The 27,033-nt window shown below is 45.6% G+C and overlaps 1 protein-coding gene across 1 annotated transcript; it reads left to right on the top strand.

Annotated features, from left to right (window-relative positions):
- Positions 1–13,763: 13,763 nt before the first annotated feature.
- LOC147850313 (uncharacterized) lies at positions 13,764–24,962 on the top strand. Its single transcript, XM_087336353.1, has 9 exons — positions 13,764–14,882; positions 15,981–16,711; positions 16,844–18,042; positions 18,259–18,367; positions 18,453–18,553; positions 23,261–23,326; positions 23,649–23,738; positions 24,049–24,225; positions 24,661–24,962. Exons 1-9 carry the CDS (start codon positions 13,954–13,956, stop codon positions 24,697–24,699), a joined length of 3,441 nt encoding a protein of 1,146 aa, XP_087192479.1. The 5' UTR covers positions 13,764–13,953; the 3' UTR covers positions 24,700–24,962.
- Positions 24,963–27,033: the final 2,071 nt, after the last annotated feature.

Below are 27,033 nucleotides of genomic sequence, written 5' to 3'. Positions count from 1 at the left end.
TGCCCCGGGCACAACAGACAATGCCGAATCTAGCAATGCCCGGAAAGCCTACTGCTACTATTGCAGACAGGAAGGCCATTATAGTAACCAATGCCCGGTGAAGAGCTATGAAAAACGACCGGCGGTAAATATGGTAGTCCCTGAGGTGGCAGACCTGCAGCAGGTGACCACAAGGTCGAAGGGCATGGCCAAAGAATGGGAGACACAGGAGACCATCCGGAAACAAGCAACGGAATGGGTAAAGAAAGCAAACGAGCGGAATGTCCCAGACTTACAACAGCAAAAGGAGAACACCGCAGGGCTTGCCGGCGGTAGTCACTCCGAGAACGAGACATGGCAGGCGTTGCAAGAATGCCAGATTACGTTACCACTAGGAAGACTCCTACAACTCGTGCCAAGATTCACGGAAGGACTGAAGACGGCCATGACGGCAGGAGAACCATCACCGGCACTGGTACTCTTCTCGAATCCGGAGGAGGGACCAACAGTGGTAGACACCAGCAGTCCGGTAATCACTGCCATTGTAAAAGGGAAAGAACTCCCCGGCACAGTTATAGACGGAGGCTCTGGGGTAAATGTAATAAGCCTCCGGACGTGTGAGGACCTAGGAATCCACGAGTGGGAGCCGTGTCCGTTCTGGTTGCGGATGGCCGATACAAGCTCAGTGCGGCCGACAGGATTAATACGGAAATTAGAAGTCACCGTCGGCGGGCATACATTTCACATCTCGGCCGTAGTGCTACAATTACAGGCACAAGGCGCATACCCGCTATTGCTGGGGCGGCCATGGTTGAAAACGACACATATCAAACAGAATTGGCAAAAAAATATAATTACCTTCCGGCGAGGAAAAGCCAAGGTACGGGTACCAACACAGCCAAGGACGAGCACTGGCAAGGACTGTACACCGTTGTATGCGGAATGCGTCAACATGCTAGAAGGGTTAGCGGACGAAGAAGAAGCTCAATACCTGCAGGAAAACCCGAAGATCATACCCCTCTTCGAAATTGACATTGCCGAAGCCGTAGCACCGTATTTACCGCAACCGGAAGAGGCGGAAGCAGAACCGGATAAAGACGCAATCCGGGAGTTACGGCAAGCGCAGGAAGCGTTGGAACGGGAAATGGCCGTTTCATAGCGCGTAAAAGCATCGCAACTGGAAGAGGTGAATTTAGGCACCACGGACGAAGCAAAACCGGTGCACATCGCCAAGGAGATGAAGTCCGAAGACAAAACGACGATGATAACACTTCTCACGGAATTCTGGGATGTGTTCGCCTGGTCATACGAAGATATGCGAGGACTCGACCCTCAGTTATACCAGCATCAAGTACACTTGAGCAAGGACGCAAAACCAGTGGCACAAAGACGGTACCGGATGAATCCCAATTATGCTGCCAAGGTCAAGGAAGAAATCGACAAACTGCTAAGAGTTGGCTTTATCCGTCCGGTAAAGAAAGCGACATGGCTGAGCCCGATCGTAGTTGTACCGAAGAAGAACGGAAAAATTCGAGTTTGCGTGGATTACCGGAAACTCAATGCGGCTACGGTAACGGATGCGTTTCCACTTCCGTTCACAGATGGAGTGTTGGATGTCGTCGCCAGCCATGAGGTCTATAGCTTTCTAGACGGATTCAGCGGGTATAATCAGATTCGGATGCACCCCGACGACCAGGAGAAAACGACATTCGTCACCGAATGGGGGGTGTTTGTGGCCGTGGTGATGATGTTCGGACTCAAAACAGCACCGACAACGTTTCAAAGAATCATCATGGAAATCTTTGGTGAATATATACCGGCTTTTATGCAGGTTTTCCTTGACGATTTCGCCGTCTATAGTCGGGAGGAGGACCATTTTCAGCACCTCCGTCTTTGTCTAGAAAAGTGTAGAGCGTACCGGCTAAGCTTGAATCCGGCAAAGTGTGTATTTGGCGTGTCTAGTGGAACTTTATTAGGACATATCGTGAGCCAGGAAGGTATTGCAGTCGACCCGGACAAAGTGAAAGCCATATTAGAAGCACCGGCGCCGGCAACGGCAAAGGCATTAAGCCGGTTCTTAGGCCAGATCCGGTGGCACAGCCGGATGCTCCGATACTTGGCCGACCTGGCTACACCGTTGCATGCCGCCGTACATCGGACACCATTCCAGTGGACCGATACTGAGGATAGGGCGCATAAGGCCCTCAAGGTACTATTGTCGCAGGCACCGGTAGTACAACCTCCAGATTGGAGTAAAGAATTTCACATGTTCGTGGACGCCTCCAACATCGCAATCGGAAGCGTACTGATGCAGCTTACGGAACCAAAGTGGTACCGGCCAGTGTACTATGCCAGCCGGAAGCTATCCCAAGCAGAACGGAACTACTCTACTACGGAACGGGAAGCTCTAGGAATGATCTACAGTGTGACAAAGTTTCGGCACTATTTATTGGGAAGGAAGTTTTCCTTCCATGTAGATCATTCGGCACTCCTTTACCTGGTATCCAAGGCGTCACTCATCGGCAAATTGGCCCGGTGGACCTTATTGTTACAGGAGTTCGAGTTTGAAATATTCCACCGACCCGGTATACAGCATGCCGTAGCGGATTACTTAAGCCGATTGGAGTCCGGAGAGACGGGGGACGGAGTACCGGATGAGTTTTCGGATGCGGAACTGTTTCGAGTCACTACGGAGACGACAGCAGATGAGATAGTGGCCTAGGAAGACAAGTGGCTCACAAATATGCACCAGTTTCTAAGCACAGGACTGCCTCCGGAAGAGCTGAACCGGGACGAACGGAAACGCCTGGCGGTACAAAGCCGACATTTCTGCTTACTGCGAGACACACTGTACCACAAGGGTGCTGACGGCATATGGAGACGGGCGGTGCGCAGCAATGAAAAGGAAATGATACTGAGGGAAGCCCACTACGGAGTTGCCGGAGGTCACTATGCCGGAGATGCGACGGCCAGGAAAATATGGCAAAGTGGCCTATGGTGACCAACGACATTAAGAGATGCGGTACGGTATGCAAAAGAATGTGACCTATGCCAGCGAATGGGCCAGCCAACGGAGCAGGCTCGTATGCCACACCAGCCGGTACTACCACTCGAGCCATTCCAGAAGTGGGGGCTGGACTTTGTTGGACCGTTCAAACCACCCGCAATGAGAACGGGTAATCGGTACGTCATGGTCGCGACGGATTACTGCACGAAATGGGTGGAGGCCAAAGCCTTAAGAGACAACATCGCTGCGTCAACGGCGAAATTTCTATACGAGTACATCTGGTGCCGTTATGGATGCCCAATCGAATTAATAAGCGACCAAGGGGGGCACTTTCTCGGCCAATCGGCAAACCAGTGTTAGTATTCCAAACCCGGATGGGCAAGATGCCGGATAAACTAAGGTTCAGATGGACCGGACCATATTGGCTAACACGGGAGTATAATGGGTCCTACCAGTTGGGGACACTTGCCGGCGAAGTGCTGGGCAAATGGGTCAACGGATTCCGGTTAAAGGCATATAGAGGACCGATGCCTAAGAACCCGTTTGAGCAAAGGACCGATGACAACCACCAAGACGGTAGAGACGGCAAGCCGGGAACCGGAGAGAATGAGGCCGGTAAGGGTCCGGGAGGACCAACGGACATGTGACGTCACACTAATAATAATAATAACTGAAACTCTCTCTTTCTCAACCCCACTCTCATCACCATCCATCCTCGCCACCGCAATCCGACCCCGACACAGAGATGGACCCGCAAACGCTGTCGGAAGCCGCCAAGATATGGCTGAAGCAACATGGGCTCGGGGGCTTCTTGATGATGATGGAAGTACCGCCACACAAAGAAGCTGACAAAGTGATCAAGGAAATCGATACAGAGGTCATAACGGCAGAGGCGATTCGAGCGTTAACAGGCCTTCCGGAGGGAGGCATACTCACGATCGACAATCCAACCCCGGAGCAACTCATCGGGTATTTTGGTGAGTACTCTCTAGCCAGCAAGGGCTACCGGACACAGGGCGGCGGAGATATGCTGTTCTGCGAAATTGCTCGTGTGCTCCATGAATACGGCCACGTATACCCTAGACCCCCTGTCATGCCGCAGAACCGGGCAGGGATGATCATCGCCACCTATGAAGGGATCAAGGTGGATTGGCCGGTATTGATTGCAGACGGGTTGTGTGCGGCGATCGAGATCGTCAGAGGCAAAGACGGTAAAGAAGGCCGGGACGGACAAAGGATATGGCACGTGGTAACGCAGTGGCTCACCTTGCTGGTGCCACCCGTTCAGACCGTCCAACCCAAGAAGCGAGGAAGAGTGCCGGACGGCACCCCAAGGACGGCTTCCAAACGGCAATAGTTGTTGGCCTCTAAGGCCAGTAAGGGAAAGGCGGTGGATGCAGAACAGGCGGCAACAGGAAGCGGAAGCCGGAAGTGCCCAACGGAGGCGTAGGAGGAACCACCGGCACGGCCCGTAAAGGTCACACTCCGCCGATCGGTGAATCGAGAAGTGGACCCCTTGGCGGCAAAACTCAATGCCGGAGCTCAGGAGAAGGAATTAGAGGAGGAGCCTACGGAGCATCTCCAGCGACGGTCGTCGGCAAGGACCGTTGAGACAGTCGGGAAACGTTCGGACCCTCAGACGGAGGGAACACCGGCTCCCCATACTGAGACTCCTACGCCAAGGAAGGAACCGGAACCGGTGCAGATGGCACCGGAAACAGAAGCCCCGGCACCACCAGCATGTCCCATCCCGCCAGAGCCGGAAAGGTCACTGCAGCCTCCCTCGGTCAGCCAAGAAGAAGCGCAAGGGGAACCAGGACAGCAGGATGGTCCATGGGCAGAAAAGGAACTGCAACTCGGCGCAACCAGGCGGGACCACCCCTCTACAAGTGAGCCCATCTATCAAACCTTCGTGCAAGCACAACAAGGCACCGGTAGCCTGTGGCTCTGGTGGATAGGCGAACAGATAGCCGGAGCAGTGGGGTATATAGAGGCGGAAGAAAGAGCGCAAAGCGAACGGTTGCTCGTCACAACCGAACAACTAGAGACGGCCCGGTCCAGAATCCGGTGCCTTGAAAAAGATTTGGATAAGGTCACGACAGAGATGGCCAAAATACGGATCCAATCACCGGTGACTCCAGTAAGTGTACAGAATAATGAAACGGAATGACCTGTACATAACAATAAGACCCCGGCAACGGAAACCGTTCCGGCGAGAGATGCGGCGCAAGCTCGGGAGCTTGCGGAATTGAGAGAGGAACTTGCCGCACAAGAAGCGCTAAGGAGCCGTGAACGAGAATTGAAGACGGCGGCCGAAGCCGAATTAAAGAAGACTGTTGAGAACCTCCGCCGGGCAGAGGAGAGCCTCCGGAAAGGCCATCAAGCGTACGACCGGCTAAAGGAGGAGAAAGACAAAGTGCTGCAGGAAAAGGACAAGCTGCGGAAAACGGCGGAAATAGAGATTGAACGGCTAAAGGAAGAGCTCCGCCAACAGAAGGACCGCGAGGACCGGGCCCGTCGTCAGATCAACGCATGGCTCAAGCAAAAGACGGATGATTTTGAGCACCTGCACCGGGACTACAAACGGCTGGAAACGGAGCATAAAGAACGGATGGCCGAGCTCCAGCAGGCAGTTGATCGGGCCGCGACGGCGATCGCCGACGAACGGGCGGAAAATACAAGACGCTTGGAAGAGGCGGAGAAGGTCCGGATGGAGCTCCAGAGGCAGCAGCAGGAAGACAAAGAGAGAGCGTCAACAGTATTGCAGAAATTACAAAACTGTACATATCAAAGGCAATTGACGCATTACAAGGCGCAGGCGGAGGACAACGTAAAAATCATCAAACAACTGAAGGAGGAACGGCAAGCGGCGGAAACCAAATCGCAATTGGGAACGAGCCAGATTCAGTCCATCCTCCGAGCATGGCTGAATCAGACGAAGCACTTGATTGATGAAAGCTCCGTAAAATGGTGGACAAAGTGGGCACAAAACGCGGCGGAACTCCAGTTGCTACGGGCGGATGTGGCAAACTGGCGGAAGGAAGGAGATGACTGTTATACGTTGACTTCCGAGGACTTCACCGCCATACGAGACGAGCTGGCCGACGACTTCCAAGTCCTGGCAGATGAACAGCTGGCGCAGGTCAGGCAGCTCGTAGCTCAGCTGGACGATGATAGGTTGGACGCTCAAATCCAGTTTGAAAGCTACGAGCGGTCTCGGGTACGGGAAGAAAAAGCATGGGAAGCGACAACGGTTAACCTTAGTGATGAGGAACCGTCGTCGGCTGAGGGCCAGCCGGGAACCAGTCAACCGGAGACCACCACGACGCAGGGAGCAACGACGGAGACGCCGGTGTCAGAGCCACAAACGGAGGAGCAGCCGCAACAACCACCAACGGACCCGCCGCAGCAGACAGCAACAAAGCAGCAACAACAACAACCACTTCCAGATGAACCATTGGAGCCTCTCGAACAAAGCATTCTGGACATTTTGGACGAAGAATAGCAAGGGTCGGTTGTGGATTCGACGTACAAGGTACTGTCCCATGGGCGTGCCATGTGTTACCGGCCGGGAAAGGAGTCTAGAGTGGGAAACGGAGAGCTAATTAAGTAGTAGGAATGTGGTTGTAATTAAGCTATGAGTGTGGACGGACAGACCGGAATCGGTATGCCGTTCCGTATCCGGACCAATCCCGAACAGGTGCGGATGGCACCGTTTTGTAATACAGACCGGAAACCTATTTAAAGGCCCGGATACAATGTAATAGTTAGCGGTTAATTAATGAAAGCTTAAGCGTTGTTATATCTCTGTGTTAATTGCCGTTCTGTCTTAATTGTTATATCTTACGCGTGTTATGAAGACGATCCTAATAAGTAACTTGATTAAGTCGGATTAAGCGTTGAAGTCTAATCTGGTTGCCGTAACACCCTTTGGTGAAGTGTCTCCCGTAGACACCCTGTGTTAGGCCATTGTCCGGCCCGAAGAGTTAACACGCACAACCTCCTTCTTTCTCGTAACGCCTTGGTTGGTCGGTGACTCTGCCGTCGCTGCCTTTGTCCCCTTGTTGCCACCTTCCGTTACCCTCGGTCTCACATTGCCACGTCGGCCGAACAGCCGGGGTCTCCGGGCATGTGTGAAGGATCCTTCTAGGGCCTCCGTTTTGTTGGGTCACCGCTCGTGTACCAAGCGCGTCCAACCTTTGTCTTTTCGACCTTGCCAATCAGGCCCGTATTCGGTTCGTGGCCGCCTCGCCGACCTCATACCTCCTTTCTCTGCTTTCCGTCGTCCGATCACGTTCACCTGCCGCCACCGTCCTTTCCTATAGGACTCATGTCGGCTCTCGGGCTGACCGCCGGATCGGTGTGAGGATCTTCGTGGGAACTCGGTTTGCCCGCCTTGCCGCCGCCACTGTTCTTCCCTCTAGGTCTCACGCCGGCTCTTGTCGTCGGCTGCCGGAGTCTCTAGAACCGGTGTGTGTAAGGTCGCTGCAGCACCGCTCGCCGTCTTCGCCGTCCTGTCACGTTCACCTGCTGCCACCGATCTCTCCTATAGGACTCATGCCAACTCTCGGGCCGACCGCCGGATCGGTGTTAGGATGTCCGTAGGACTGGTCTTCGTTCTCCTCTTCATCCTCTGTACTTCTCCCGAACTCGTTGTCGTTCTCCTCGCTGTGCTCCCACCACCATCTTCCATCTCTTTCAATCTCACGTTGCCACGTCGGTCGAACTGCCGAAGTCTCCGGACAAGATGTGGTGTAAACGATTTCTCAACGTCTTTCGGCGACTCGTCAAGGGCCACCGACCCTTTTAGTGTTGTCGGTGGAAAGCGTCCGCTTTGTGATCAACCAAGCCCCGCATGTGCTTGATTCTCCAATGTCCGGGGTTTCGGCTCTGATGCCGACCTCGCCGGACTCAATCCGAACCCTTGATCACCTTCTTCCCGATGTTCTGACCTTCGCTCGGTCGGTCTTTCTCCCCATGTAAAAGAGGGCGGCTCGTTCCGCACCCTCTCTCGTATCGGCACCTTCATGCCTATTCCGGCCCCCGTCGAATAATGCACGACCGGATCGTTCCCCACCCGAATCGAAGTGTCCGTAGCCATCAGCTCCTCATGGTCGGTGGTCGACTCCTTACCGATCGCGCAAGCCCTGCCTGGGCTTGCTTTTCCAATGTCCGAGGTTTCGGGCTAACGTGCCCGAAACCGCCGGTCCCAACGTTCCAATTCTGCGATCGGTATCTCGGCTTCGTCCTCGGCCGTTCTAGCTCCGCAAGTCGAGAGGGCATTTTGTTCCGCACCCTCTCCCGTGGTACCGTCGTACCAATATTCTGCCATCTTGTGGGGCAAGTCCGTCTCCTCGGTGTTGGCTTGCGGCCTCGATCTTTCCTCTTCCTCGAGCATCGCCTTGAGAGCTGCGTACGCCTCCACAATCCTGGCCCCGACGCTAAGCCTTGCCGGCTCTCTTTGCCATTCGGCCTCTTCCCGCTGTGATGGCACGTTGTCATGCGCCTTCCTCTTAGCCTTCTCAGCTCGCTCGTCATCTAGCCGTTGGCATACCCTTCCAACCTTCGACCAGTCCTCCGTAAGCCCATTCGCTCTATCATCGTCTTCGAGCTCAATCCCGACGGCCTCCCGTTCCACTCGGTCGATCGACCTAACGAACAATAGGACTTTGTCCGCCCCCACCAAACCTTGTTCCCACTCCGAGAGCCGAGCAAGCCGTCGCTCAAACTCTTGGAACGCTTTCGTTGCGCCCCGGTGGGTCTTCGCCAATGCTATCCACTGGTCGAAGCCGCGTCGTCCCCGGATCTTCCGACATCCTCCATATGCTTGCAGGAGCGCCTCTTCGAAGGCCTCCCACGAACTATGAGCTTCTCGGAGCTCCTTCACCTCCGCGTGCATACGGACGACGACGACCCGATAGAAGAACTCCAGCCTCAACACCTCGTCTACGTCTCGCTCCTCCATTTCCGCGTTGTAGGCTTCCAAGTAGAATGGGACCTTGTCCCCGTTGAAACGGCCGACTCTTTTGACCACTCGCTCCACCGCTTGCTGCGCCGACTCTCATCTTGTTGTTGCTCATCCAAACTCGCTCACCGCTTCGACAAAAAGTTGCACGAAGTCGTCTTCTTCCAGCTCGGACATTCTCCCTCGCTGCCCTTCACGTGGGGTTCACCAAATATGTCGCGGTATTCCGAGGGTACGTGTAGAAGAGGGGCGGGACCACAGGGATCTCGGACGAGGAAGTGATGGGGTGTCGGAAGCCGACTTCTCTCCGGTCCCGGCTGCACTGGTTGTGGCGCGACCCGGAGCAATTCTGGACGCGTACCAGTGGCTACCAAACGTGAGAGAGGAAGAGAGAGAGAGAACACGCGCGCAACACCGACACAACACACACCTCTTATGTACAGGAAACACATGGAAGGGAAAGCACCGGACACCAACAGGGATACAAATATGCAAAACCCTGTATATATATATGATTTCAAGAGTGGATTACAACTCCGGCTCCGAACCGGACCGAGGTAAGCTAGGTTGCAACAACAGTCTGCCGCCAAGCCGCTGTTGGGGAGCTCTCAGGCTCGTCGCGCCGAGCGGGGTCTTGCACAGGAGGCCGAGCAGAAGCTAACCTACAACAAGGGGGGGGGGGGGATACAACCCCGGCCGCGAGCCAAGTACACTCAAAAGAAGAAGAGTTAACCTAATAGCTTTCCCGCCATAGTTGCCGCCCGACTTCTCGAGAAGGAGAAGAAGGAGAAGAAGGAAAAGAAGGAAAAGAAGGAAAGAATGTAACTAACCCTAGAAAGGAAGCACAAAATGGTATACCCTTACGACTCAAAAATGGGCAACCCTTTCACAAGAGGCGCTCCCTTCCATTTATAGAACAAGGAGGGAGCTGCTAATAATGTGGGATAAATCCCGACTTACATGGGATTCTCTGTCCCGACTTGACTCCTACTATTCACACGTTTTTACAAGAGTAAGTGCACATGGTGCACACCGCCAATTCTCCCGATATTCTTCGATTCCACCTAGGGACGGTTTTCTCCACGACAACGTTGGGCCCATCCATCATTGACCGACCTACGAGCCCAGTACCAGGGAGCGGCCCTTATGGACATTGATGTCCAAAACGTGCAACTGCAGGCTCGCCACAACCTTCCCCATCACGATGGCCAAGGGCGCCCAAAGTGTTTCTACTGCCACAATTATGGACACGTCTGACGTCACTGCTGGAAATTGCAACAACAGTCTCACAACCAACAAGTCCAAATAACCATGGTTGACACGACATCGTTGGCTGAGCTTCCGAGAAACTAACTTCTAGGGTGCTGATGGAAGAGCCAACTCCCCACATCCAAGCGTCCGCCTCTTCCAGTTCGTAGGTATGCACCGCGCTTGCCACCATCAATCACTTCACCCACACCGTCTTGTTAGACTCTGGTAGCAATATCTCTTCTATTAGCACTGCCATAGTTCACCAGTTAGGCCTCCCCACATCCACCGCTCCTTCCATCCAAGTCCTTTTTGGTGATCACCAACATCTATACCACTCTCACACACAAGCCCACCACACCTTCACCTTAGGCACTCTCATCTTCTCACACCACTTTTATGTCTTGCCCCACCAACTCTTCCCCCTCACCTTAGGTTGTGATTGGTTCCTCAAGCATTGCGCCGTGATTGATTTCAATGCCCACAAACTTCTTGTCCCACATGCTCCCCCTATCCCCTCCTACACGATAGCTCCCTTGTCCCCCACCTTAGCCAAGTTCAGGTGGCCCTTAGTCCACCAGAGCGATTGGTCTCCATCTGCCAATTATTAGTTCGTTTTCCGTCACTAACCCTCCAACCTACTCATGCTCTTACCGTCACTTTCGCGGTACAACATGCCATTCGTACCGGGGAAGCCACTCCAATCCACATGGCTATCCGCTGATGTTCCCCCCTCAACCACGATCGCATCGATGTTGCCGTCACCGACATGCTCGCCAAAGGTATTATCATTCCTTCCACCAACGATTGGGTTTCAGAACCCCACCTCGTCAAGAAGGACGATGGCACCTTCCTCTTTTGCATCGACTTCAGACCTCTAAACAAAGTGACTATCCATGATCTCTACCCACTCCCTTGCGTGGACGACCTCTTAAATAAGCTCGGTGTCTCCCGTTATTTCACCTCCCTTGACTTAGCCTCGGGATATTGGCATATCCCCCTAAAATCTTCTGACGCCCACAAGACCGCATTCCACACACGACGCGGGCTGTTCCAGTTCACTTGCATGTTGTTCGGCCTGTCTGATGCCGACAACACATTCCAACACATGGCAAACTCCATTTTCACCGCCCTTATCAACAAAGGTGTCCTCCTCGTTTATCTCGATGACATCCTTATCCACACAACCACTTGGGAGGACCATCTACAAACTCTCGCTGAAGTTCTCGTTTGCATAACTAAGCATAACTTGCAACTCCAATGGAAGAAGTGTCGATGGGGAAGCAACAACCTTCGTTTTCTCGGATTCATCATCTCTGATGACTGAATCTGTATGGACCCTGCAAAGGTAACTACCATCACCACTACCCCCACCCCACCTCAATAAAATCATTGCAACGGTTTTTGGGCATGTCTTTTCCCTTCGGTTCATCCTGAACCTCACCTTGGTCACTTTTCCCCTCCGCCAACTCTTGAAGAAAGGTTTGTCATTCATTTGGGATCCTGCTTGTGAAGATAGCTTCCATCGCCTCAAAACCATGGTCCAGGAATCGGGGTTGCTCGCCCATCCTAACTTTGACCAACCGTTCACATTGTAGACAGACACATGAAACCATGGGTTAGGAGCCATCCTCCTACATGCCGATTGCCACAGGCAAGAAAAGGCGGTCGCCTTCATTAGCCACACTCTCACACTAGCTGAACGCAATTACTCAACCATCGAGAAGGAACTACTTGCGATCTTCTGGTATTTCCATCATCGCTTCATGGTGGATAGGTTACGGTTGAGACTGACCACCAACCCTTGCTTTCTCTTATCCATCGACCTCACCCCATGGGCCACTTGTTGCGATGGACGCTGACACTCCAAGATTATCAGTTTACCCTCTCCTATCGGAAAGGTCTAACTAATTTGGTCGTTGATAGTCTCTCTCGTGCCGACTTCCAAGCTGTCCAATTTCTCCCAGAGACATCCGATCTTCCGTTGCCATTGCAACAACTCGCTAAACTTCTACAACACGACCCCGCCATCCAACAGACAACCTATCAATTGTGCTCCCTTCAACCATTTCCCTCACAACGGTGGTTCATGCTCCATGATAACTTGGTGTTCTTCATTCAGGCGCATTACGAGCCTCGTCTCCACATCTCTCATGCCCTACAATAAATGTATCTCCAATTTTATCACGACCACCCATTGTCGGACCATCTGGGTTTCCAGAAGGTTCTCAAAAAATTACGCCTCAAGTATTACTGGCCCACTATGCGACACTCTGTCTCTACCTACATCAAACAATGTGCTTTGTGTCAACAAATCAAACATGTGGGCAAGCCGCTGGTACGCTCCAGCCCATCACCGTCACGTCACATGTTGAGCTTGTTAGATGGGATTTCATGGGACCTTTTCCCGAAACCTCGAGGGGCAACATGTATATCCTGGTCATAATAGAATTCCTCACCAGATGGGCTGAAACTGTTGCCATCCTTGACGTCACTGCGCCAACAATTGCCTCCCAACTTTTGCAGAAGGTAATTTTTCAACATGGTTGCCCTGTTCAACTCTTATCTGGTCAGGGCCGCTAGTTCCATGGGGATGTCCTCAACGCTGTTGCAACTCAACTAGGTGTCCAACAAGAGTTTACATCCCCGTACCATCCACAAACAAATGGCCTCACCGAATGCCTCAACAAGACCCTCAAGCAGGAGATTGCCGCTTACATTGATCCATGCCACAAAACCTGGGACCAAATCTTGCCTTTCGTCACCCACACCTACAATACATCCGTACAGGCGTCAATGCGGATCAACCCTTTTCGAGTACTCTATGGGCGCGACCCTCAGCTCCCACCAGAATCGTCCATTGACGTCCATTCCAAACCTACCAACATGGACAGTGCCACTTGGGGGCTCTATCCCCAACAAATGCTCCCCCTCCTTCGACAAGTTAGCTCTCGAAATCTACAAGTTGCACAACAACGCCAGAAGCGACACTACGATGTGGCTCGAATTACCCCGACTTATGATGATGGAAGCAAAGTCCTTGTTTACTTCTTGGTCTGGCAACGTGGTCTCAACGAATCCCTCATGCACCGATGGATCGACCTGTTCACAATAGTTCGTGCCATCAAATCCACTACTTACTTGCTCCGACGTGATTCCAACGGCCGATTCACCTCCGCCCATGTTGCCCGTATCAAGCCCTATGCTACCCCACCAAGCCTATCTTCTAACACCCCTCCTTTGCCCATGTCGTAAAACTCCTTGTTTTTCTCAGGGGGGAAATGTGGTGTCCCTTTCATGCGAGTGCATGCCTTTTATCACACCACCCCTTTTAGCAAATACCCTTTTGGCACGCATGTAGCTAGGCCAATCCAAAATGGGTACCTTTGTATCTTCTATAAATTGAACGATAAGTAAGAAGCTAAGCAAGCTGGTTTGGATTGGATTGCTGTTATGTGCATTTCACAATATCAGGGGTATTATGTGAAATTGAATAAAACCTTCATAAATTATAATTATTATTATTTATAAAACCTTGTTCTTCCTACGCAGGAGCGCCATCGCCATTTCCACGCTCAGAGTTCCTGCTCCTTCTTCTTCTTCTTCTTCTTCTTCTTCTTCTCTTTTAAGAACATTGATAAATTCGGTTTCTGCTTGGTTTTCTTTATTCCCATGGACTCCCGTTTCTACTATTTACACATCCATCCATCTGCAGAGATGCCTCTCAGTTCGATGTAAAATCCCTAAGTTCACAATGGAAGACCTTGTTGATATGCTTCAAGGAGACGTTAGCCTTAGAAAAACAGGTGAATCGACTCCTATTTCTACGGCTAAGTCATCACTAACATCATCATATTTTTCATCTTCAATCTATGGTACCCCAACAGTAACAAATAAACAGGAAAACCATGAAAACAATTCATCTTTCGTCTATGATACTCCATCAGTAAGCGATAGACAAGTAAACAGTGGAAAACATGACCATTTCTCGGTCCGAGGAGGAATTGAAGAAGAAGAGCTCCTTTTTGGAACCTCGATGGACGGATTGAGTTCGTTTCAATCCAAAAATTCTGAAAAACAAAAGGTGATCCCTCTCTTTCATGATGATATATTCATTAATGCTACCAAAAAACCGACTAAATTGCATCAACATACTGTGAAATATGACAACTTTTTTGATATGCAATCTGAAGTTGAACCATCATCAACTAAAATGTCTTCTTCTTCCATTAACAACGGTTCTTTATTGCCTGTTTTTGATGCTCCTTTATATGATGATGATATATTTGGTGGGATACCTGGAATCAAGGGCAACACCAATTTGATCTATGATGGTGTAGTTGGTAATGGGACTAATCTTATCGATGATCTATTTGGAGTATCTACAAATATAGATTCAAAAGGTGCCGCATCACATATGCACCAAATGACAGCTGATGTGATGGATGATCTATTTGGGATATCTAAAAGTATAGATTCAAAAAGTGCACCATTGAATATGCTCCCCAGAATGGAGTCTGGTAGCAGTAATCTGTTCAATGATGTACTTGGGGTACCTTCAAGAAATGTTTTGAAAGATATGCCATCGAATATGCATCTCAAAGTGGAGTCTGCAGTGCCATTGGTTCATGATTGTGATGACCTTCTCCCTGGATTTGGGAGTGCTGCACCAACAAGGCCTTGGTATGCTACTACATGTTTCTCATCCTTTCATATCCATAATACAATCCCTATTTTTCATGACTTTTAGGAGAATTCAAAGTTTTGGATATTGTACAGGGGATCATAGACTGGGCTAAACATTATGGAAGTTACGCAATGAATTTACTCGATGAACATTTAAGATTTCATTAATTAGCATAGAGATAGATAGAACTCATAAAATGAGGGTTCCATATAAAGACTATATAGATGAAGCTCATTGGTTTGTCATGTGACTGTTCATATTACACATGGTAATGTGCACATTTCACCTTTTTGACCGTCCATGTTGAAGGTCTTTAACTAGAGGGGGCTGATTCAATGTAAAGTTGTGAAAGAAAACCAAAATCCTAAAGACAAACAACATGAATTCCTGGAGTGACGCTATACTTGTTCCAAAGGTTGGGATCTTACTCTTGAACCTGAAAATGGCTTTGGCTTAATGTCGCAGTGTGTAATTGCTCTTGGTTTTCGTTTGTGATTGGCTGTAAATTGAATTGAATGTTATTGAGCTTATTTTGATGTAAAGGCAACATATTTGTCAAGGGGTTGGAAAGATCTTTCATGACTTGTCCTTAGTGATTAGTCTAGTAGTAAACTGATAAATTAAGTTCCATGAGCTTCTGCCAGAACAGCTTTTGAACCATTTCATTCAAAGGATATCTCTATGTGTTAACATGAATAATGGTACAAAATGCTCATCTGTGGCTGCATGATCCATCATGTATTTTCCAATGATCAACATTGGTATCACTACAATGACAATCAAGGTTGCTGTCTTGAGAATGAGACAAAAGATGGAGGCATCAAAGCTGATGGATTGTTCATACCCCATAATCATCATTGAGCTGGACTAACGGAGTTTTGCAGGGGAGTTCTAACATATTGCAGATTGTGCCAAACTTGATCGTTAATGTTTTAACTTGTAGCCATATTCAAAAAGCAAAACTTGGTAGAGCATAGAAGACTCTGTGTGACGTGTATGGTGAATCTTTTCCTTTATATATCATACAATTGGAAGTGTCAGGTTGGGATGTTGTATCACCATGCAAATCTGACAATGCTGTTGTATTCTTTCAGGAAAACTACTAGTGTACCAATTAATGTAGAGAAAGGCACTCATAGCAAGGCCTTGAATGATTCTTTCCATGTACATCTGGATGACCCATTTATTATCCTAGACTCAACTGTTCCATCCTCTACTGTGAGGGTTCCATGTATGGATGCCAAGATTTCAGCCCAATCTACAGGCGTGCAAAATAGACATCATTCAAATGATGTAAACTATAAAAATATTCCGGTATCCGGAAATGCTTCACAACATGGTATTACAGAGAAGGATAATGGACAAATTGATATTGATTTCTTTGAGTCAAGAAAAGATCATCCAAGTTACAGTCCAGCAAAAGAAAATATAAGATCTTCAACTAATACATATGATCATTTTGAGGGTTCACCAATCCTTTCGAGGAAAAACATTAAAATTTTTGATGAAGCAATTGATTCAAGAAGAAACAAACAAGAATTCAATGAAGTAAACCATTCAAGGAGAAACAAACAAGATTTGGATGAAGCAATGCATTCACAACGAAACAAACAAGATTTCGATGAGGCAGATGAGAACTCTTGGAAGCTTCCAAAATATGTTCTTGGAAGGACACAAGACAAAGAGGTGTGGGTCTCTGTTGAAGCTGTGAAATTAGTGACAAAACCAACTGTGATGCCTCCTCCATCAAGAAGGCCTCCACAATTGCCCGATTTGAAACAAAGTTACGCAAAAATGAGCCAAAGAAATGCAAATGTCAAAGAAGGTAGTATCGGAACTGATTTTGTTTTTAATTAATTTCCTCAGTTTTTTAAGCCATCCTCAATCACAAGAGGGGTGATAATAAATGATAATAAATCTGGTTATGATAAGTTTGGCAGTGTTTTTGATGAAGCAGAAGACCCTGACACAAGTGTTTTGAGAGTGCAAATGGCTGATAGGAAAGATAGGGAAGTTACACTAGCAGATCAAGAGATGATGGAGGGCAATGAAGCTGCAGCAGCATCGGCAAGTGCTATGGAACAAGCAATGGCAAGAGCAAGGTCTAACCCACATGTTAATGAAAAAGAAGAAAAGGAAGCAGATTCCGTAGGTGGAAGCATAAAAGAAGACAAAGAACAGGATAGTGACACAGGTGGAGATGATGAATTGGATTATGAAGATGCAAACAGTGAATTTAATGAAAGAGAAGAGGAAGAGAGGGAGGAAAAATCTAATTATGTGAAGGAAGAAACCAAAAGAGAGGAGAGGGGGCAACAAGATACAGAGAAACAGCAAAACGAAAGAGAAAAGGAGAAGAAAAAAGAGAGTGGAGAGAGAGATCAAATAGATGCTGAACGAGCTCATCAAGTGTCTTATGAAAGAGCCACAATGGAAAAAGCCACTGCTGAGGCACAAGAAAGAGAAGCTATGAAGGCAAAGCAAAGAATGGTGGTTGAGACAGTTACATCAGAGGTACGTGAAAGAGCAGCTGTTGAGGCAAGACAGCGAGCAATAGCCCAGAGAGTAGCAGTAGAAAGAGCTAATGCTGAGGTGCGAGAAAGAGCATTTGAAGAGACTCGTGAAAGGGCTGCTGAAGAGAGAGCTGTAGTTGATGCTAGACAAAAAGCTTCTTTAGAAAGGGCTGCTGTTGAAAGAGCAACTGCTGAAGCACGTGAAAGGGCAGCAATACGGGCTCGTGAAAAAGCTTCTTTAGGAAGGGCTGCTGTAGAGAGAGCCACAACTGAGGCCAGAGAAAGAGCAGCAGTAGAAGCTCGAGAAAAAGCTTCTTTAGAAAGGGCCACTGTAGAGAGAGTGATTTCAGAAGCACGCGGAAGGGCAGCAGTAGAGGCGAGGGAAAGAGTTGCTAATGCAGAGAAGGCTGCTGTTGAGAGAGCCATGAGTGAAGCTCGAGCTCGAGCTGAGCAAGCTGCTGTGGAAAAAGCAAATTCAGAAGCCCGGCAAAGAGCGACTGAAAGGGCAGCAGCAGATGCACAAGAGAAGACTGAAAAAACTGCAGCTGAAAGAGTGCGGCAAAGAATTGATGATGATTTTGAAGCGTACTTTTCATCGAGTTTGCGTGCCAATAGTGTGTCGAGACAGAAGTCCCCATCAAAAGTAAGCTATCATATCTGTCTGCTTTATTGGGTTTCTCTAATAACCAAATTCAGTTTTACAATATCTATAAATTTAGAAACTAATTTAAAGATCTCCACCAATTAAGCGGTTCTTTCTTAATTATCTGATTGCTCTAATAAGCAAATGAAAATCAGATGTGTGATGTGTATATTGAGAAACTATTTTCTGCCTGATGTGTTTTGAATGAGTGGACAGTCCAGCAAAGAGCCTTCAAATGAAGGATCTCAAAAGAGCTCTAATGCATCAGCTACTGCTAGTAAAGTAACAACCACAAGCTTGAATGATGATTGGACATCACTTTTTGGTATGAAAGAGAAAGAAACTAAAATGTTTAGTTACAAACATTTGATTGTAATTTGCAGATGCTAAGTATTTCCTTGCTTCTCTAGGTGTTGCGTCTACTTCTGGTGAATTCCAAGAAATTAATGGAGAAACTGCTGAGAGGCGAAGAGCCAGATTGGAACGTTATCAGCATACTGCTGAACGTGCGGTAAGTTTTATGGACGTTCTTTCTCTAGATTATGTTATGGGCAGTTAAAAATAGTATAAAGAATAAACTGACCACAGATATAAATTACTAATCAAGGATTTATTGATACCTTACCAAAGATGGAAGTAGTAAAGCTCATTCCAGATATTCCAATCCTTCTTTATCTCTTTGCTTTAACCTAATTTAGCACCAGGTAATACACAATAAATGAAATCAATTTAAATTCCACATATATTGGTGAAAAGTAGCTAGCAGCTACTATATAATCATAGCTGCCTGTCATTTTGTCAAGAGAATTTCAAGTTTCTAACCTGGGCAGTTGCACGGAAATGTAACAAGCATGCTTCTAATGCTAACTCACAAATACACAACTGTCTACGAAAATCCTATTTATTTTAGTATTGAGATACAAAACATATTGTAAAAGGAAGTGGTCGAAATGGTCATAATATCTTTTTATACTTGTAATGTGGAAGAGATCATACAGTTAGTGAATGAATGCTGGATTAGTAATGGGTCATTGAGGGAAAGGATGGTGGAGGACGTCTGATGTATTCTAAGGTTCAATTAAAATTCAAGATTAGTCAGATGTACAACTGTCAATGTATCTGAGCTTTGCACATTGATGAAGGAACAAAAGGTTTTATCTCAAGGTAATGCTGAAACACAAAGCTATTTACTAATCAGAGATTGGCTATGACGTGATCATGATGAGGAAAGTGGCTATCTCATTGTGGATTTGAACAAACCTTAAAATAACAGGTATGGCTTCGAGATTTTCTGATGGGAACTGGAGTCAATGATATCATACGCAAGATTGATTACCAGAGCATTAGTGTTTGACACGTTCTGCCTCTCCAGCTTTTGAAGCTCATGCTGCTGTCTGCTCTAGATCTTTATGTAGTAGATGTGGTAAGAATTACCATGTCTATCTGTCTTTGTGACATTCAAAGCTGGATCTCCCGGAAGCTCTCTTCAGGAAATCTAGTATGAGTATGTTCTCCTGAAGAAGGTTGCAATCCTCGCCTTTATCATACTGCCTACATTTCTTGAAAGTCTGAATCTATTCCTATTTCCACCTCCATAGAACTCTTATCATACTGACTGTGAATGTGATACTACTCAATTCAGATGCTCTATTGCAGATCCGAATCTATGTGTTCTATATCGTGGTGGCACTGTAGCTTTCCTCTTCATCTTTTGTTAATGTTTGCTTATTTCTTGGCATACAAGTTGAGTACATTATTATAGCAATATCTGAGTTTGGCAATTAAAAGATTGCCTATTTATCTCACAATAAGCTACTTAGGCATATCTTGCAAGATTACAAAATGGAGAATTGCAAGCTGTGACAGTTTACCTGAGCCCAAGGCTGAGCTAAGGTCAGATCCCTGATTGAATCTTCAAGGTGTACTTGGCACTTCCAAGATTCCCCCCCCCCCCCCCCAATAAAAGCAAGGCTTCTAGAAATAAAATCTGAAGGAAGTACCAAGGCTAGAAGCATAAAACTTGCAAGTATCATGAGAATAAACTGTAAAAATACCTAGAAAGATCCTAATCATGCAGTTTATAAAAAATGCCCATTTATTAGAAAAACATTTGGCAGAGGGTGACTGACATCTTTGAGTCTTCAGAACCACACCATGATTCTAGGAAAAAACTGATATGATGTCGTAAAGATTGCGGTTGTGTGTTGCAACCGCCAGGGTTCTGTGACTTGGAGACGATCGGTATGACAAGATGTAATCATGGATGGTGCGATGGCAAGAAGACGAGACAGATGCAAAGTTGTTGAGAAAAGAAAATTAATTGATTAAAAAAAACATCTACAATATTTATTTGCCAAAAGCTGTTCTGGCAAGATTTGAATCTATCTCCTCCCCTTTTGGAATAAAGGCTTTTTTGGTAAACCACTTCAACCTTTCTCCTTCTCTATTTATTTTCCTTTCCTTTCTCTTTTATATTTATTATTTTTATCTTACACAACTTGTTTACCAATATAAACTGCTTTGGAAAAACTTGAACTCGCGACCTCTCCTTGGGAAGGAGTGTTTGAAATTGACCAGTTCGACACACCTCTTTTTCTTCTTTTCTTTTCTTTCTTCTAGTTTTTGTATTGTATTGTATAGGCTATACACTTCCTGCATATACCATCTTCTTGATCAGCCTCTTTGACGGGGGTGCCTTCTTTATCCTTGCGAGCTCCTTCATTCACTTTCTATGCCCTCTCCTACCATGGGACGGGCTTTTATGGGGGGCAAACCGCCTTTGCCACCTTCCTTGAGGCGGTTTGCTCACCGCTTGACACGCGCGGTTGCATTTTTTCTTTTTTAAATCTCCATTATAAAATTACACCTTTTGAAAAATTACAAAATCTTCCTTATTTTATCTCAACCTCACCCTCTGACATAATTACATTTTTGTCCTTAACAATCTTGAACCTAGCATGATCCTTTTGGAGGTTGTATCTTGGGCTTCCGATTTTGATTTCACGAACCGTAAAATGGGACGCGCTCCTTGTCGCAAGCTTCAGGTGGTGGGACAATAACATTCTTTAGCTTCTTCACATTGTTTTAAAATCGTGAAGCCTCAGTTTCACAACAACAAGACCATATGTATATTCTGCACTTGATATATTAAGTCACTTTAATAACACGTCACATCTCACACCTACATGTAAAGAAATCAAAATTTCTATCTAACAAAGCTGGTTATGGCATTACATCCCTAATACTCTGATGGTGATGAAGTTTATGGTTATTTTGATGCTGATTGGGATCACTGTCTGGATGATAAGAGATCCATGTCAAGGCTTTATAAATTGTTTTATGTTCGGTGGTGAGCCATTTCTTGGTTAACAAATAAGAATCAATATTATGTATCAGCTTCTTCAAATGAATCAGTATGCAAATGTCTTTGCTGCATCGGAAGCGTAGTGGATAATGCAATTAATGAAGATATGTGTACACACCTATAATTTCCTAACTATTCCGGTAGTAAAAGTGAACACTACTTTGGCAAAGAATCATGTTTGCCAACGAGGAGCAAAGATTTTATAGTTTTTACTTTACAAACTAGCATGTAATTGCTGGCAAGGAAAACATTGCTGATATGTTTACCAACACTTTAAATGGTGCGTAATTAATGAATATTTGTCAAAGGAGAAGGATTGCCCTTCAATCCTACCTGAAGAGTTGCTGGACTTTCCAGCTTCATTTAAGGAGGCTGCTTATTTGTTATTACAATTTTGAACGGTAAACAGCTGGTGAATATTTGCTAAAGAGATAGGATTTGGTTCTTAAGTAATACTTTAGGGGTCAATTGTTTGTCTTTCAGCTTGAAGGTAAGGAAGTTCCAGCATAAATGGATTCCTGTTTAGAAGAGAAGCGTTAGATTGGGAATTTAGGATTTCTGGGTTTTCAGTGTCTGAGAAGCTGATATTGTAGCATTGCAGTCTTGAACACAAATACATTTTTGCACCACAATAATACAAACTTTCGATGTCTAAACAACTCAGTTTTTTTGTGGTAATCCTAATTATAATATCCGGCGGATCAGTTAATTAATTAATCTCTCTTTGATAGAGGTGGGGATAAGAGCATTCATAGGAGATGGAGGGGATATACTTGAATGCTAGCCAAATGCAGATTCACATCAGGATGGAGCACATGCATCCTGGAGAAAGCTGTCATTGTGGCAGCAAAAGTTTGTTGTACCTTCTTAGAAACAGACTGCCTATTTTATTTTTCTGGCTGTTTTGTTTTACTAATTTGAGTGTTTTTTTGACCATTTTCGTGCTTTTGCTGACAAGCTCATGAAATTATCTTTGTAGTAGGCCCTTTTTTGGGGAAGTGACTGTCTTCACCCTGTGTGTTAATACAAGAGTTGATTCACTATGTTTTTTGAATCTTGAGTAAGCCTTGGCCAAAGTGATGCAGGTCAGCCTTCTCCAACATCTGTTGGAGCTTGGTGTACTGGTGAAGAGTGGCATACTTTTCTCTGATGTTTGTAGAGTGGCAATTTGCACAGTGTTCTTATTCTTGACCTCTCCTTCACATAATTTGCCAAGTTTGCTGGCCCTAGATATGCAAATTCTTGTCCTGCATCAATCTCTAGCTGGTGAAAGGAAATTCCGAGTTATCCTGGTGCTTTCCTAGAAACATGGGGAATATAGTCGTCTATGTGCATCGATTTTTGTAGGAATCCATCCACTGAGTAGTTCATGAAGCTAGCATTTATGTAGGCTATTGAGTCTGAACTGTCATCGTAAAGAACATTGTAGATGGGGATACCCAATGTATTAATTCTATCACCCTCTCCAAGATTGGTCCACGAAAACCCACATATGATCGATCTATGGGATCACACCGACGTCATGTCAAGGATTGATCTTGGAGTTTGATGAGCAGGTCAGGGCACTCGTTAACACTTTCCCACTAATGTTTTACTTGTATTTCCTTATGTCACTTATAATGTCTAGCACTTTCTCTTGTATGGATCTCTGATGTAATAATGGACGTCATATGATTTGGTCTCAATGACCAGATTGGTATATTTTTGAAACATCAATATGATTTTTCATTCTCATGCATATATACAAAGAAATCACACATGGGAAAAAACTCCAATGCCTTTGATTGTTGATGTTGTCAAAACTTGGTTTAAAATTACATTTGATAATTGTGTTTGAACACTTGATATCCACAGGCCAAGGCTTTGGATGAGAAGAACCAACGTGACTTGCAATCTCAACGAGATCAAGCAGAAAGACATGTAAGATCAATTGATTCAAAGTTTACCAAATTTTCTTCTATATGCATGCATTCATGCATAATGACTATAAGTATGCCTATATATTGTAAAAATCAGTTTAGTTGGAACTTCTGCACATTTTGGGTGTTCTAGCATTTTATATGATATAGCTGTCAATGCATAGGTTATGGCCATGGATGTGTCTCTGAGAAGGTTGAATTAGAAGCTTTACTCGTGGTGGTTAACATTGCATTATCTTCCTTCTTTGTTATTTTTGCTCATCTTCCGTTCGTGAATTGAAACATTTCTTTCACTTTGGGTATTTTCTGGATGTATTTCGCAGAGAGTTGGCGATGTCATCGATTCAGAAATCAAGCGTTGGGCTGCTGGTAAAGAAGGAAACCTCCGTGCGTTGCTCTCAACACTTCAATATGTATGTTTCTCCCTTGGATTGTTATGTAAATGACTAAGTTCTAGGGTAAAAATATGATTGTCAACTTTGTATGTAAATGACTGGAGTTCTACTTCGATAAGGAAATCTTTGGTTAACATCATATATTTCAAAGTACTTCAACATTTAGCTTATGTTTGACAAAGATTACTGGTAAATACCTAAAAGTCATTATAAGTTTCAGTGAATCTTCCAAAAACTTATTATTTTTGTAGGATCATAGAAGAGTAGAAGTTGTTTACAAGAAGTGGCATTTTAATTTCACACGTCTGCATTCTTGCAAGTTTTTCAGGTTCTTTGGCCAGAGTGTGGTTGGCACGCCGTGTCATTGACAGATCTAATAACCGCAGCTTCTGTGAAAAAGGTGTATAGAAAGGCTACCTTATGTGTACACCCAGATAAAGTGCAGCAAAAAGGTGCGACAATTCAACAGAAATACATCGCTGAGAAAGTGTTTGATCTCTTAAAGGTTGGTCGATGGTGGTACATATGAGAACTATTGTTTTATAAGCCTATTACATGTTTTATCAAATGAGGGAGCGTTTTCTTGTATATCAACATTCTATTTGAGGATAGGGCTCAGAAGTTGTTCAAAATATGGTGTGATTATTTAGAAAGGCGCTTTGATCATTTTGTAGTTTTGTTATTTTTCCCATGAAAAATTGAAGCCTAATCAGTGGATGTCATCATTTATGTTTGTGCAATAATAATCTCTTATTGGCAAACAAGTAATCGAATATTTTTCCTGTCTGGAAACTATCAATTCCATAAGTTGTATCTCCCAATGACGAAGGTTAGCAAAGGCAATGAATGCATCATGTTATTCTTCACACGTTATGTCTTGTTTTATTTAGTAATATTCTTTCCTATCGCATAAATTGAGGTGTTTATTATGCATGTACAGGAGTCTTGGAACAAGTTCAATTCAGAGGAGGTATTCTGATATGGAATTTGATCTATTTTTCATGTGATTCCATGAAAGCTCTCTCAAGGATATTATTCCTGCCAAGGCACATTGCTTCAAGAAGTGTTGTCCATATGGAGCCAAGAGACGAGGTACTAATATGTGGTTTAACTTCTTCATTTGGAAATATGAATAACCTCTATTGTTACATTGCTTTTCATCCATTCCATGGGACAATGGAAGGTTTAGTATTTACCTTGTTTATAATTGTAGTTCATCACAGGTTTAAGGTTTTTGTCACATTACTTAGCTTCACTGAGTGTATCTGAGATTTTCCCTGATGTTCAAGCCAATTGTAATAAGGAACTGCCGTGGCTTTTTATATTATGTACATTCAACATTTACCATTGATAAATAAAGGTGAAAAGTTTCAATATTTGATTTTTGAAAAGTTCTTAAATTATCATTGTAATCTTTGCACATTTGTTTACATGTGTCCACCTTTTTGTTGTCTCATGATGACCTTTACTCCCAAAGGAAAAACCGGGTCAGTTAATTCTGTTAGGTAGAACACATGCCTGTCTTCCTGCTCTCATTTGTCTTGTTGGGATCCATGCTGGCTACAAGATCTTGGAGAGCAAACTTTCCGAAAGAATGTTTGCTTGTCACCATTGGTAATTCCTTTCAATTTTCCTCTATTGTGTTCGACAGAATTTGGTTCGTTTGGGGTTATAGTTGATGGCAACGAAATCTTTACATCTCTTCCCAACTGCCATAGGTAACGACAAGGCCTATTGTAAGGCCTCCACGCAAGGTTTCCCAGATGAACTTGGTGAACTTCATCATAGACTTCCTTCAACGTATCAACCAGCACTAGATACTTGCAAGTCCTCGCACCATTACTACATATAGATTGACACATGTGTGTTTTCAAAATATTCAAGAAAAAGAAATGCCCCCAAGAATATTATAAAACCATTCGGAAAATAAATTTACGTAAAAAAATTTAATTAATTCACTAAAAAAGAGTTTATGAACCATTATCACAAAAGAATACAAATTATTTGTCTATGAATGTCTCTCATACCAATGCTAAGAGTTCGCTTAAATTTCTCGGGATCAAGTTTGCATCCCAAGCTTTTAGTAATCACCAAAAACCTCTGTTTAGCTCTCTTGAGGTCTTTTTGGGAAACTAAAAGACAACAACTAATGAAGATGAAAACCAACAATATACAACAACAATTTTTGAACAAAAGATTGGATACAGAAGAAAGAGATAAGATGAGAAGAAATTACTGATTTCAAAGTAGCATGAATTTCAACTAAAACTTTAACATTCAATGACAAGATGTAGGAGGGAGTGAGGAAGCAAGGATGTAGGTGTCACGCACTATTGTTCGATGTTCAATGTTTGTTGTTAATTGTTCGTTGCTCTCCAAACGAATACTTTTACATGCATTCACATTTGTATTTATATGCATTCGTGGGGGAGGCCCCATGAATGTGAATATGTCAATCTATGCTAATACCATACAGATTAGTTTCACACTTCATGCCTTGTATACCATTTGTAAGTTCTAATCCTTTTTTTTTTTTCAAAGTAAAGCTACTTTCCCATTAGTTAGGAAGGATTATTACATAGAGTCTATAAGGAGATTTATACACACATCGGGGAGACTTCCTCCAATCAAGCCAAAGAAGATGAGTCACTTACATTGCCTTGCGGCCTAACTTAATGTAAGAAGCTACCTATATCCAAGGCGATGCCCTTCAATGTTGCCTAGTACGAGTCGGCTCTTGGGGCCTACACCGAAGAGAGGGTGGCAGGTGAGTAGGAAACAACCAACGTGGGGGCTGGTAGTTCCACCTCGGGCCACTCTTGCCTTGCATCACCATAGGTGTGTTCCGCCATTTCTGCCAAAAGCGCAAACGGGCAGTGGTCACGTCGTTGGAGTGGCTGCAAACCTCTTCCAGTTGCCCTCGTAGGCAACTGATAAGCGCGAACCATATGTCCATGATCACTTCCTCCGGGGGTCGTACCGTACCTTGGAAGACCTTGAGGCAACGCGCTTTCCATATATACCACAAGGTGAAACCTGCGATCAACATCCAGATTTCCGGAAACCTAGGGGATGCGGGCTGCAAGCCTCTTTCAAAACGGATCTTGACGATTTTGCCTCTCGTGCATACATAGCACCAACTATCCGCATTGACGACGTCCGTCCACCCTTCGACCGAGTGATCAATCCATGCCGCAGCGCTCCACGAGGCTGTTCCTTCAACTTCACATGCCACAAGGAGGCGAGTCACTCTATCCCATACCTTTTGAGCTGGAGGGCAATCCCACAAACAATGTCTTAGAGACTCAATAGG

Source organism: Azolla caroliniana, unplaced genomic scaffold (genome assembly GCF_043228905.1).
Source record: "Azolla caroliniana isolate FFs.n. ecotype wild unplaced genomic scaffold, voAzoCaro1.0.p SCAF_21, whole genome shotgun sequence".
Lineage (NCBI taxonomy): Eukaryota > Viridiplantae > Streptophyta > Polypodiopsida > Salviniales > Salviniaceae > Azolla > Azolla caroliniana.
Note: the sequence above shows the minus strand (reverse complement) of the source record. Positions and strands in the feature narration are given on the sequence as shown.